Source organism: Zonotrichia leucophrys, chromosome Z (genome assembly GCF_028769735.1).
Source record: "Zonotrichia leucophrys gambelii isolate GWCS_2022_RI chromosome Z, RI_Zleu_2.0, whole genome shotgun sequence".
NCBI classification, from domain to species: domain Eukaryota; kingdom Metazoa; phylum Chordata; class Aves; order Passeriformes; family Passerellidae; genus Zonotrichia; species Zonotrichia leucophrys.
Genome location: NC_088200.1, coordinates 64,451,028 through 64,463,320, shown reverse-complemented (window position 1 = coordinate 64,463,320; position 12,293 = coordinate 64,451,028). Strand labels below are relative to the sequence as shown.

Below are 12,293 nucleotides of genomic sequence, written 5' to 3'. Positions count from 1 at the left end.
TTCCCATTTGGACAGGGATCCCATAGCAATTTTTCTATTAAAATGTGGGACCTTAGTTTGGGAAAGAAGATCTCAATTTTCTGCCTGTTGTTTTACAATGCTATGATCTATTGTACTCCTAGTCTGTATTTCAGAAGTGCTATGTTATACAAATTTTCACTGTGGAACTTTGCATGAAGGATTTGCAAATACCAAGCAAGGGAAAAATCACCATTGTGTGTCTCCCTTCTCGAAGCAGAGAAATAGAGGTAGACAAGAGAAGGGTGGTCCTGCTACAGCTGTCTAGCTAGCCCAGCCTTGTGCCCCAGTACAGCTTTGGTCTGCCATATTCCAAACTTCTATCTCTTAACTCACCCAATAAAGCCTCAGATGTTCATGGTCTTTCGCGTACTTTCACATATTAAAAGTCATAATATTTAATGGCTCTTCCTTTGCCTCTCCTAAGCCACATGCTAATAATTCTATTAATATTTCCTTTTAATTGGCCTTTGTTGTAGAAGCAGTTGTAAGTATACAGTACAATATGAAAGGACACCTATTGTTGTTTTTTTCCTCAGTGAAATCTTCAGATGTGGAGAAATAGACACATTGTCAAATATAGAGTGTCCTTAGTGGGTGGATTCCTAGCTTGTTGTCTAACTCAGTGCAATGAAGGCAAACAACAAGATGCTGTGCATAGGTCTTATTTTATTTTCTGAATTTTCAAGTTTATAAAAGGCAGGAGGTGCACAGTGTAATCTTTGGAATTAAAACAACTCCAATAAGACAATGCCTAAGCACACAGGAGCTTAGAAGGGAAAGAAGCATCCTTATGCAACAATCATATGGGAACACTTCCCTGAGACTGGCGTCTTTGTAGTAGCAACATCTAGTAAAGCAGAGGGTGAATGTCTCCTCCCAGACAGATAATGATTGTAAGCAAGGGAAATACAGTGGAAGACACAATCATTTCAAATTAAACAAACTGAATCAATTTTTACGCACAGAATTGAGAGATTGAGAGATGGTATCTTAGTTTAGGGTATAGTTCAATATGTATCTATCTATACTCTCCCCTTTCCTTAAGCCACAATGGGATCACTTGTAGCCATGAGCAAAGCAGCCACATGGACAAGGAAAAGACAGGAAAATGATTTGCAGAGTCACTACTTGTTTCAAGTGCATAATTTGGGGAGGAGGGGAGGAATTGGGGAGAGAGAGAAGGACACACAGACCTTAAGGAAGAGTTCATTGATCTGTTTTCCCTTAACCAGTTTTCTAGAGCAAACGTATTGCATAGGGAAAATCATATTCTGTTTATACTGATTTATAAGATGTAAAATGATCTGATGTCATCTGGAGCAAAACCAATCTCTCAAGAGACTATAAAATGTTCTCTGCCATTTCTCTCGAGGGATTTAAAACCATAATGTCATGCAGTGTGGTGGTATGTAATTTCCTAACAAAACTGTCAAATATGGGCACTGTGTTGCTATTTGTATCTACCACTAACTTTCACAATCCATATAAAAATACGTGTAACATGTTTTCTTTTTCCCCATGTACCTCTGCCCTAATAGAATCATACTCGTTCAATCTGAACTGCTCATTAGGAATTTGGGGAAAAGTTAGCAGGATCATTGCACTAGTAGAGTTATTTTCAAACCACAGCAGAACTGCCTCTGCCCTGTTATTTCTTTATCTTGGCTCTCACCTTTCTTTTATTTTCAGGTTATGTGCTCTATTTCCAAGGCTGCAATAAGTGTGTTTGTGTGGAGTTCTCTTTGAATTTGTGTTTAGCTATGACTGTGACTGAGTCACAGTCCATTTTAAAAACCACAGAGTAACACAAATTAATTCAACAATTGGATTTCCACCAATCTGGTATTAATCACATTACTCAGGAAATGTAACATGTAGCCTTACCACAGGAATCCATGTGATAAACTGTTTAGGTTTTTGTCTTAAAATAAAAAGAAATAGATGATAATTCAAACCTGTCCATTTCAGATCTTGAAGTTATGTCAAGGTTATGTCAGTTATGCCATCTTCCTGTCAACTTAAATTAACTTTATCTTCTTGAAGATCTGCTTGTTCCATCAAATCTAGAATGAGTCTATGGCACATTTGGAACAAGGAACAATTCCTGACTCCTGACTTATGAGCAGGATTTCCACCTACCTTAAGAAATTATGTGAGCTATTTGGACTCCTGGCAGAAGTCAAAGGATACTTGGGGACCAGTGAAGTATATGAGAGAACATCACTAGATCCATTTACCAAACAGAGTGTCATACCTATGATGGTTTTTTGGTTTTTTGTTTGGGTTTTTTTTTTTTTTTTGGTAGTGAGTGTTTTTATAGAATCATAGAATTGTTAAGGTTGGAAAAGATCTTTAAAATCATTGAGTCCAAGCACTAAACCATGTCTTAAAGTGCCACATCCACATGCCTTTTGAGTGCTTTCATGGATGGTGATTCCACCACTTCCCTGGCCAGCCTATTCCAATGCCTGACTACCCTTTCAGTGAAGAAGTTTTTCCTAAAATCCAATCTAAAAGTCCCCTGGTGCAAATGGAGACCATTTCCTTTCATCCTATTACTTGTTACCCAGGAGAAGAGACCAACCTCATCTGTTTACAATCTCATTTCAGATAGTTGTAGAGAGACATAAGGTCTCCCATGAGCCTCCTTTTCACCAAGACAAACACCCCCATCTTCTTCAGCTTTTCCTAATAGAGCTTGTGCTCCAGATCCTTCAACAACTCCATTGCCCTTCTCTGGACTTACTCCAGAATGTGGACACTCTCCAGAGTCAAGGTCTGTCTTGTAGTGAGGAACCCAAAACTGGACACAGCACTCAAAACTGGACACAGCACACATTGTCCCCCTGTATCACCTTTGCCTGGTACAGGGGGACAATTCTGCCCTGGTACTCGTGGCTACACCACCAGCCAGTGGCCTTTTTGGCCACCTGCACACACACTGGCTTATGTTCAGCTGCTGATGACCAGCACACCCTGGTCCTTTTCCTTCTTGCAACTCTCCAGCCACTCTCCTCCAACTCCTGCATGAAGTTGTTGTGGCCCAAGGACCCAGCACCTCACCTTGTTGAATCTGGCCTTGGCCTATCAGTCCATCCTGTGCAGATCCCTCTGCAGAGCCTTCCTACCCTCCAGCAAGTCAGCACTCCCATCCAACTTAGTGTCATCTCTGAATTGACTGAGGGAACACTCAAACCACTTGCTTAGCAGGACTGGCCCCAACACTGAGCCATGGGGAACACCACTTCTGACCAGCCTCCAGCTGGACATAGTTCCATTCACCTTCACTCTCTGGCCATCCAGCCAGTTTTTAACCAGGGCAGAGTGCCCCTGTCCAAGCCATGAGCAGTCAGTTTCTCCAGGAGAATGCTGTGGGGAACAGTGTCAAAGGCTTTACTGAAGTCCAGATAGAATCCGCAGTCTTTTCCTTATCCATTAGGCAGAGTCGCCCTGTCACAAAAGAAGATCAAATTAGCTAATCAGGACCAGCCTTTCCTAAACCCAAACTGGCTGTGCTTATTCCCCTGGTAGCCCCATACACACCAAGTGAAGGCATGTGCTTCACGACCCTCTCTGGCACCGAGGCCAAACTGACAGGTCTATGGTCCCCTGAATGTTCCTTCCAACCTTTCCTATAGATTGGCATAATATTTGCCAACCTTCTGTCATCTGTCACTTCATTAGTTATCCTGGTGTGCTGGTACATGACGGAAAGTGGCTTAGTGAGCTTTGTTGACAGCTCCCTCAGTAACTTTCAGTGAATTCCATCCAGCTCCATGGACTTGGGTATGATTTGGCAGGTCAGTGGTCATGGCCCCTTTAATATGCAGGCTTCATTCTGATCCCCATGCCTGTCTTCCACCTCATGAGGCTGGGGACCCAAAGGACAACCTGTCTTGTTGTAAAAAAAGAGGCAAAGATGGCACTAAGCACCTCTGCCTTTTCTTCATCCTTTGTCATGCTGCATCTCCCCACATCTATGAGGTAATGAGTCCTCCTTAGCCTTCCTTTTTTTAGTGGTCACCTAATCACAGAATATGCTGTCAGAAGGGACTTTTAGTCTTGCACAGGACACCCCAAGAGCTTGAAGAGCAAGTTAGAAGGAAATTTTGATGTTAAGACATTCTTGGGATCTGTTCCCAAGTTTCATGTATTGGAAGGTATCTTTGTCTTGGAGCAGATGGTCTTTGTCACAGAGAATGGCCTGTGGTAAGGGAGAAAAGTGGTGCCATGTTCAAAGTTGGGAGAGCCTCCTCAAAAAGAAACAAGCACTAGGCCCAAGGAATGATTCCCCCACTAGCAGCATGCTCCTGGAAATCACCTGCAACCATCTGCAGCCTTCTTGCCTTCAAGATCTAGAGGGACTCTCACTCCTCAAAAAGATCGTGAATGACTATCATGAATGAGAATACCTACCTCATAAGAAGACTGGGTGTAAGTTGTTGTATTTAAAATCTGTCATGTCTTACCTGAAGAGGAAACTTATGGAACTGAAGATATTTTTCTGTCCAGAAGGAAAAATATCCACTCTGTTTAGCCATATAATTAATGACCAGTGGACATTTAAGGTGCCACATACTGTAAAAAAATAGTGCAGACTGTACATGTTGGTTTCAGTTTTTCTACCTGAACAGCAAGAAAGAATTGCTGAGAAAGAGTTGTTTCCACTCTCCTTCGCTTAATACACAGACAAACATGGAAAGTAGTGACCTAGTTTCAAAGAACAGTGTTATCTCAAATGCCTCCTGTCTCATCTATACAAGGAACGAATGCATCAGGATGAGAAGGCTCTTGGACAAGCCTACACAAAAGAAAGAGCTGTGTCACACATCTGAGTAATTGAACAAGCAGAGAAATCGGCAAAAAACCCTCATTACAAGTAAAGCAGTTCAGCTTCCCAGGGTAAGAAAATTATCTTCCATAACAGTTCAGATACCTTCAATTTTAGAAAGTCAAGAGTTAGAAAGAATTGACTAGGTGCCTCAGCAAAGCTTACAAGGATGAGGAAGAATGAAATACACACTTTTACTTGATGGGGAATGCTAAAACTTGCTAGGTAGGCAGCAATAAAAAAAGCACAAGCATCTCTGCCAGGTGGTGATTTACTTTAATAAAACATGAATTAAAAAGAAAAATATTCAGGCACAAGACCTAACAGAACATAATCAGTCAGGGACAAAAAATGGCAGCTCGCTGATCACATCCCCAGCTTCAGTCTCAATCGTATCATAAACCCATTTCCTATTGCAGCGGCATTCTGGCCCACATTTGTTCGAGTTGCATTTGGGGCAAGGATAGAAGCAACCCAGGCAGTCCACTTCCAGGCAGTCACATAAATCTATGTCATTACAAAGCAGCCTGCCATGTTTGTCATACTTCTTTGTAAATCTGTGAATGAGAAGAAAAATTATTTTCAGACAATGCTTCAATGCATTCAGACACTTAATCAAGCACATGTGGGAAACATCTGTACAACAAGTATTTAGTCTTTAACAAACTCACAGCAAAATGAAATACCAGCATTATACCCTAATTGCAACAGCCATTGGTACTAAAAAATGAATGTATGCCATACTATATCAAAATTCCCTTAAAGTCATACAGAAAAATCTTGTTTTCCCAAGAAATCATTTTGAAAAATACAATGCTTATATTAATTTTGTTTAGGTTCACTGAACAGCCTACCAGCCATTTTTTAAAGTAAATCAGTTAATAAATTAGAGGTCTTACTTGGACTCATAAAAAAAATTTTGTTTCATCTGTGACATGCATGCTTTCTTTTTCTGCTGTCTAGTTTCAGGATTGAAGTCAGCTACCTGAGGTCCTGGATTTTGAAAGGCTAAGCATTTTAATTGTTTCTCGAGTTTTTGCTATAAATGAACAACAGAAAGTTTGTAATTAGTACAATTGGAAAACATATTCAAGTGTCCTCACTGACTTCTGAATGACATTAAAAGTAATACTCCTGATAACTTATAAGATCATATTGATTGTTTAAAATGTTTGATTGTCTGACCATTAAACAAGTATTCCTTTTACCGACTGTGGATCCTGACTGGGGATGGAACAATCATAACTCTGAATACATGACATACAACTCTGTATTCATAACTCTGAATACATGACTCTGGTACAGTGTCATGGAGTTTGCAAGGTGCCATGTGAGAGGCAGAATTATGTGTTTTGCTCTTCATCTAAAATGTAAAAACAAGTACTATAATTATAAGCATCTCAAATGGATTCACCCTTATTTTTATTGTTCCTTCAGATGCCTAGAAACTATCTATGTCCAAACAATCTGAGGGCAAGAAAAATGTCTGAAGGAGCAACTAGTACAGTAAGAAAACATTTGCACAAGCGAGAAGTATGAGAAAAAGAACTCCAACACACAGACAAAAACAAAGAAGCTCAACTGAGCATGGTTTTCTGAGAAATAGGAGGATGCATTTTTCTGCCAATTTTATGGAATTCATATTTACAATTAGTTAAAACTGCTGAATATTTTTGGAAACTAAAATATTATCTCTGTGTATTACTATTCTACACAGTCCACATACATAGACAGATACCTCTAAAGTCACTGCAACATAAGCATCATGTCAAACAATTTCCCTTTGGACAACGACTGTAAGCTTTGACACTTATCATTCATTATGTAAAGCCACAAAAATACATACAAATTTATATTTTTCTTCTGTTATATAAATGGAGCTGCCTTGCCATCTCTTAGCTTCCCTGGAGGGTGTCATTCCCATCAGAGCTCACAGTGATTTTCCACAAAAAATTGAGCGCTTTCACTGTTTTCAGGGGAAAGCAGTGGCCATTCAGCCCAATCTGTTGATACAGTGATTCAGGAATGTCCATGCACTTGAGTGCATTATTTCCCAAGGTGATGATGCTGTGCATCTTCAGCTGCCTTCTCCTGAAAACATAGAGAGCAATCTCATGTACCTTATTCAGACATGTCTGCTTTGGATTCTGGGGTAGATTTTTCAGCACCATCACCATTTGTGATCACAAATAATGCAATTTTAAGTTGCAAAAGAAAAATAAGGTATGGTGATATTCCTTCCTCTAAGACTACTCTTCTGTTTCCCTACTTACTTAGAATTGCTCTTAGCCCTTTAAATCACTGCATTACAAACTTGATGCATTTCACTGTTCTTGTTACTGATATTTCCCTCTTGACTCCAGCTCTTTGTTTTTGTAATGACGGAAAAAACTGAAGGCAATTTTAAATATCTTGATAATAAAATAGTCCTGGAGAAGTCATACCACATTTTTGTGTCTTATTGAGCAGTCCTCAGCAGGAGACACATTTTTTTCTGCAGATGTTTCCTGGGAAGAATAGCTTTTCTTGCCGTTTTCTTCCACGAGATCACTCATTTGGCCACTCTTGTGAAATAAGCACATATTTGTTAAACATACACAACGGCATAAACAGACTTTTAATTTAACGCTTTAAGGTAAGCAGGTGATATCCACACAAGGCTTTTACACACTCCTAATCAGCAGCAAGTGCAGAGCAGGATGTAGCTCAGTGACAAGCTCGATTTTCAGAATGCGTTAAACAGCACCACGAGCACGTACTGGAGCTGCACCACCGTAGGCGCCCCAGCTCACTGCGCAGGCGCGGAGCTCCGCAGGCGTTTGAGCGGCGCGGGGCTCGAGGGCGCAGTGCCCCCACCCGCCCGCAGGTGGCGCTGCCGCCCCAGCCGCGCGCCCCGCCTCCGTCCCGGCATTCCCTGCGGGCCCGCGGCGCTCTTCCCGGAGACCCCAGCCCAGGGAAGGAACGTAGGGTGCCTGGCTTTTCAATCTCGCTCCCCTGGGAAAGACTTTTTAAAAATAAGGTAGAATGTGGACGTTTTTGGTTTAATACGAAAAAGGGCATCACTCACTCTGCTAGCAAGGTACCTACGGAGGTCTGTGGGCTCTGTGAGTCTATCCTACAAATGCCATCCATCGCCTGTCTGCCATCAGCATAGCTTCGGCATGGGTATTAGCTACCTCTTCCCAACCTTGTGCGGATACTTAGTTAAAATTTTTTATGCACCACTGCCTCAGACCTATAACCCCAAACACAACCAGAAATAATTTAAGATATCTGGAGTTCCTCCAACCCTTCCCCACATGCTACCCAATCTCCCTCATCACCTCTGAAATGCAGCACAGTGGCCTCTGTCAGTTTACCCTGCACTTCAGGACTGTTGCCCCAACCCTGCCCCAGAGAAGATCTTGATTTCCCACTGCCGAAGGACCAGCACTTCTCTAAGATAAGCAGGAGTCAAAGCCTTAGGTTTCCTCTCTTGCAGCCACTTCCTGCAGGGCAACAGTCAACGTGAGAACAGGAATCACAAGGGAGTGACTGTATTACTGGGGACAATGTCTTTTAGAGAGGTGAAACAGCCTTCAGCCACTTTCAGAGGGGGGTTCCTGTTCTCTTCAGCAACTTGAAGAATGACAGATGTGACACAGTTCACAATGGGAGGCTTGACAGCAGCTGTTTTAGTTCTGGGACTTGAGTATCATTTTAGGGTTGAAAAAGGAATTCTGTTAGCAGGCAATTAATATTTACTGGATGGGGGAGCCTGCTTTCCTACTGGACATTTGTTAGGGGTCCACAACTGAATAAAGAATGAAGGGCAGCACTTAAAAGAAGGCAAATATTGCTCAAATTGGAGTCCTGGTAATGATTTGCTTCCTACATTTCCTTTTGAGTCCAACCATACATCTAGCATTGTTAAAGCTCCTTATGAGTACGCATGATTGTCATCCATGCCTGTTTTTTCACAGTACACCAGGTTCAGGAGCAGAAAAGCCATCAGCAGCTACCAGTGTAAGCATGGAGAGCTTCCATGTGTCCTGTGGCAGTGTAAAAGTTTGTCTGCTTTGACAACTAAGTCCTAACAGTTATCTAGAACCAAACACACAAAATCAGAGACCTCATTTTAAATACTAGCAGAAAAGAACATGCATCTTGTTCCACAGATGTGTTTCAAATGCCCTTGCACCTCAGCAAAAATATCCTATGCAGAAAATGTAGCCGACTTCTGCCTCCACATACAAATATTTTAAGTAAATAATGTTGAATTTAAATCTCCAGGAGAGATAACAAAAAATGAATAACAAAGTGAGCAGGACTGAATATCCTCCACAGTGTGTTCTGAGGATAGATGGAAGTGAGGGAGACACAGACACCCACTATGAAGTCTGCAGAACCTAATTATACAAAGGAAAGTATTCTTGGTCCTGAAACAGATTTTTTTCTTCTACTATTTTTAGTTTGACTGTAGTGATAATCTGGGGGCAATGCATTGAACACTGTTCTCTTCCATAAAAATTTCAACTCTGAGGATAACCACCAATTGCACTCTTCCTCCACCAAAACCTGTGTTCTCCCATGCTTTTTGAATACAGCAAGTACTTTTCTGGAGAGGATCACCCACAGCTGAACATCCCATTGTGGCTACAGTGTATGGCTAAGAACTGGCAATTTCAGCACAGAGCCTCGAAACAGTTGACCAGGCCAAAAACAGAGTACAAGTGGAAGAAAATCAGAGGCTGTGTTATATTTAGAGTCTTATCCATGACACAGATGTTTCTGCTCAGAGAACAATTTCAGAAGTTGTCGGGATTTGGAAGGAAATGCATTTGTTTATGATTGTCATAAAAGAAATATTTTCCTATATCTGTTTTTTCAAGAATTTAATATTTCTGTTTATGCTCCTGCAGATTACACAGCTACATGTTTCAGCTGGTGTGAAATGGGGTGACCAGCATCCCAGACACTTCAGGCTCTTTGGTCTCAGCAGCCTAAAGCTAGTGTCTCCGCAGGGATTGCCACAGTGAATTCACATTGTTTTCAAGTAGTATTTGTTTGTGCCATTAGAGAGGTTCTGGCTGAGATATGTGAGCATGTTCATCACCTTCACCAGGGCAAGAAGAGATGCTGCCCCTGTGCCTTTAATCCCCCTGTGCACACACAGATTAGACAGACCTACAGTCCCACATTCCTCACAGCCCTAATTCTGCATAGATGTCTGTGAGCTCAGGAACCAGCAGTCAATTTTGTGGCACATTCAGGTACACATCCTGGAATTCTACGGGACATCTGATGCCAGCCAAATTAATAGGAATAAATTAATCTTTCTCAGATCAACTATGGACTGAACTGTAAAGCTGTGGGAAGACCACTTGGCATCTATTCTGTGCCTTCTCTCACAGCTGTAAATGTGCACGTGTGTTCACAGGACAGCCTTAAGGCCAGGTAGGAAACACAGGCCAGATGAAGAAATAGAAATCATCCCTTGTAACTCAGCTGGTTTACCAGAACCCTGACAAACATGGTGACAGTACAATGGCCTATCCTTTAACAGGGGTCTGGAGGAGCAAATACATCCCTCTCCAAGTAAAATAACACAAATCCTCATGAGTTCTCCCTCCCAAACCCAGACATTTTCTGCTGCATCTGGAAGCGAGGGCTCCTGTAGCTGAAGTTAAACAGTTAATTATAATATCATGTGCAATTTCTGGTTGTCATACAATAGGCAAAAGAGATCTGCCAGGTACTTACCTACCTTCTGAAAACCTGTGGTTCTCAAGGGTGTATGTTCAGTTTAGAGCAGACAGCAGGAGAGCAAGGAGGGTCTCCGTAATCTTAAAGTGTACTTCCCAAAGAAAGAAGGGGAATGGCACAGCCTGCATTTACTGCTGCACAATACTTCTGATACTGCTTCCAGTGACATCAGCCCCAGAGAGACTGAAACAGAAGACAAATAATCAAAATAGTGCTCCCCAGAGAAGCAGCCTGAAGACAGTGCCAGGTAACTGTCTTAAAGGACCTCACACTTTCTGTCTCATTAATTATGGCTTTTACATAGTACTGAGCAAAAAGAGTGGAATTAAAGAAATTGGATAAACTGGGACGAGAGTTCTAATTTCTAATTTGCTTCTGTGAACAACAAAGCAAATGTATTTACTAGAGCTTTTTTTTTAAGGTAAGTAAAGAAAAGTACCTTGTAATTTTGCATTTTTTATTTTTAAAATATTTTAAAGTGATGAATTTTAGGATGAGGATGTAGTAACGAAGTATTTTACCATTTTAGATACAATGTTCTTGATTTGAATCACTTTTTCCAGAAGTCAAAAATAAATATGCTCCCCAGTTCCTGAAGTGATGTGCAACCTTGTGATTCAGCTTGCTGTCTTTCAAGTTTATTTGTTGCACTACTGCAGACAACTCAGCCTTCTCCTGATACCTTCAGATGCCAATTTTCAGCATGCTGTAATCACTAATGGCTTTCATTATTCTTCTCTACAACACTGCTAAATCCTAAGCATTTTAAACTATTGTCTTACAAATTCTCCTTTTGTGGCTTAGACAAATAGCCCAACATGTCTTTTTATCTTAATCAGCTGTACCCACACATTCTCTGAGGTAGTTTATAACCCAGATGGAGGCAAGTAAATTTTTAAATTTACCATATTTTTCTTTCCCTCCAAACATTTTTAAACGCAAAAGTTGATACATAATTCAAGTAGCAGACCTTAGCTAGGGGATGCAAATGCTGCTACACATGTATTCATGTGTAGCTACATGTATTCATTTTCCTTCACAGAGTGGTTTTGGGGGGTTTTGTTGTGAAAAAATAAACCAGAAATCACTCCAGGGGAAAAAAAAAATCACAGTATCCTGGGTACTTATATAAAAACAAACAAAAACCAAAGAACCTACAACCTGTTTTATTCTCATAATTTTTCCAAGGTTCTTCTTTCTCCATATTCTACTTGATGAAGAAAACAGAATTTAACTCTATCAGTATAAAAATTGTAATTAAACCATCTTATGCTTAATATCTCTTTCCACTTTGCTAATTATACTTATGTACCTGAACTTTTTCTGAATTGGTTGTTCATGAGTTGCATTTGTTTATTATGGCATACATGGTAACATGTAGCTTGCAATCTGCTCAGAAAAACTTCTACTGTGTGCGTGTCAGGCTATAAGGGTGTAAACATAGGAGGATTAAAATCTCAGGTGACATCTAGAGATTGATTTCAGAGGTGAAACTCCTATGGGTTCCTCTAGGGACAAGTTTTCTCTGCCATGAGCACGGGACTGTAAATACACCTGGGTAGATACAATACAGATGTTCCTACCTGGGCAGAGGAAGGTGCAGAGGTGTCGCAGACATTTCTTCATAGAAATCCTTTCTTTGGGATTTGTCCATCTTCTGGGAAGCAAAGGGCCCCAGAAGAAGAATGTAAACAAT

General features: G+C 40.9%; 1 protein-coding gene across 5 annotated transcripts; it reads right to left on the bottom strand.

The window, feature by feature from the left end:
• Nucleotides 1–5,109: 5,109 nt before the first annotated feature.
• ARL14EPL (ADP ribosylation factor like GTPase 14 effector protein like) lies at nt 5,110–12,282 on the bottom strand. 5 transcript variants are annotated; one of them, XM_064736057.1, is made up of 5 exons: nt 12,181–12,282; nt 10,599–10,780; nt 7,297–7,416; nt 5,752–5,891; nt 5,110–5,409 (listed from the first exon to the last, which is right to left on the bottom strand). In XM_064736057.1, the coding sequence occupies exons 3-5, from the start codon at nt 7,405–7,407 to the stop codon at nt 5,187–5,189; spliced, it is 474 nt and encodes a 157-aa protein (XP_064592127.1). In that variant the 5' UTR covers nt 7,408–7,416; nt 10,599–10,780; nt 12,181–12,282; the 3' UTR covers nt 5,110–5,186. The 5 variants fall into 5 exon arrangements, 3 of the variants coding, with proteins under 3 accessions (XP_064592127.1, XP_064592126.1, XP_064592128.1); XM_064736056.1 differs by having other exon boundaries at nt 10,595–10,780; nt 12,181–12,266; XM_064736058.1 differs by lacking the exons at nt 10,599–10,780; nt 12,181–12,282 and adding an exon at nt 7,524–7,638.
• Nucleotides 12,283–12,293: the final 11 nt, after the last annotated feature.

Excerpts from the sequence above, each read along its gene's own strand:
- ARL14EPL (XM_064736057.1), bottom strand. The coding sequence starts at position 7,407 with ATGAGTGATCTCGTGGAAGAAAACGGCAAGAAAAGCTATTCTTCCCAG. Across the intron at positions 5,892-7,296 it reads CAATAAGACACAAAAATGTG|CAAAAACTCGAGAAACAATT; the intron begins GTATGACTTCTC and ends GTTCATTTATAG. Across the intron at positions 5,410-5,751 it reads AATTTTTTTTATGAGTCCAA|ATTTACAAAGAAGTATGACA; the intron begins GTAAGACCTCTA and ends TCTCATTCACAG.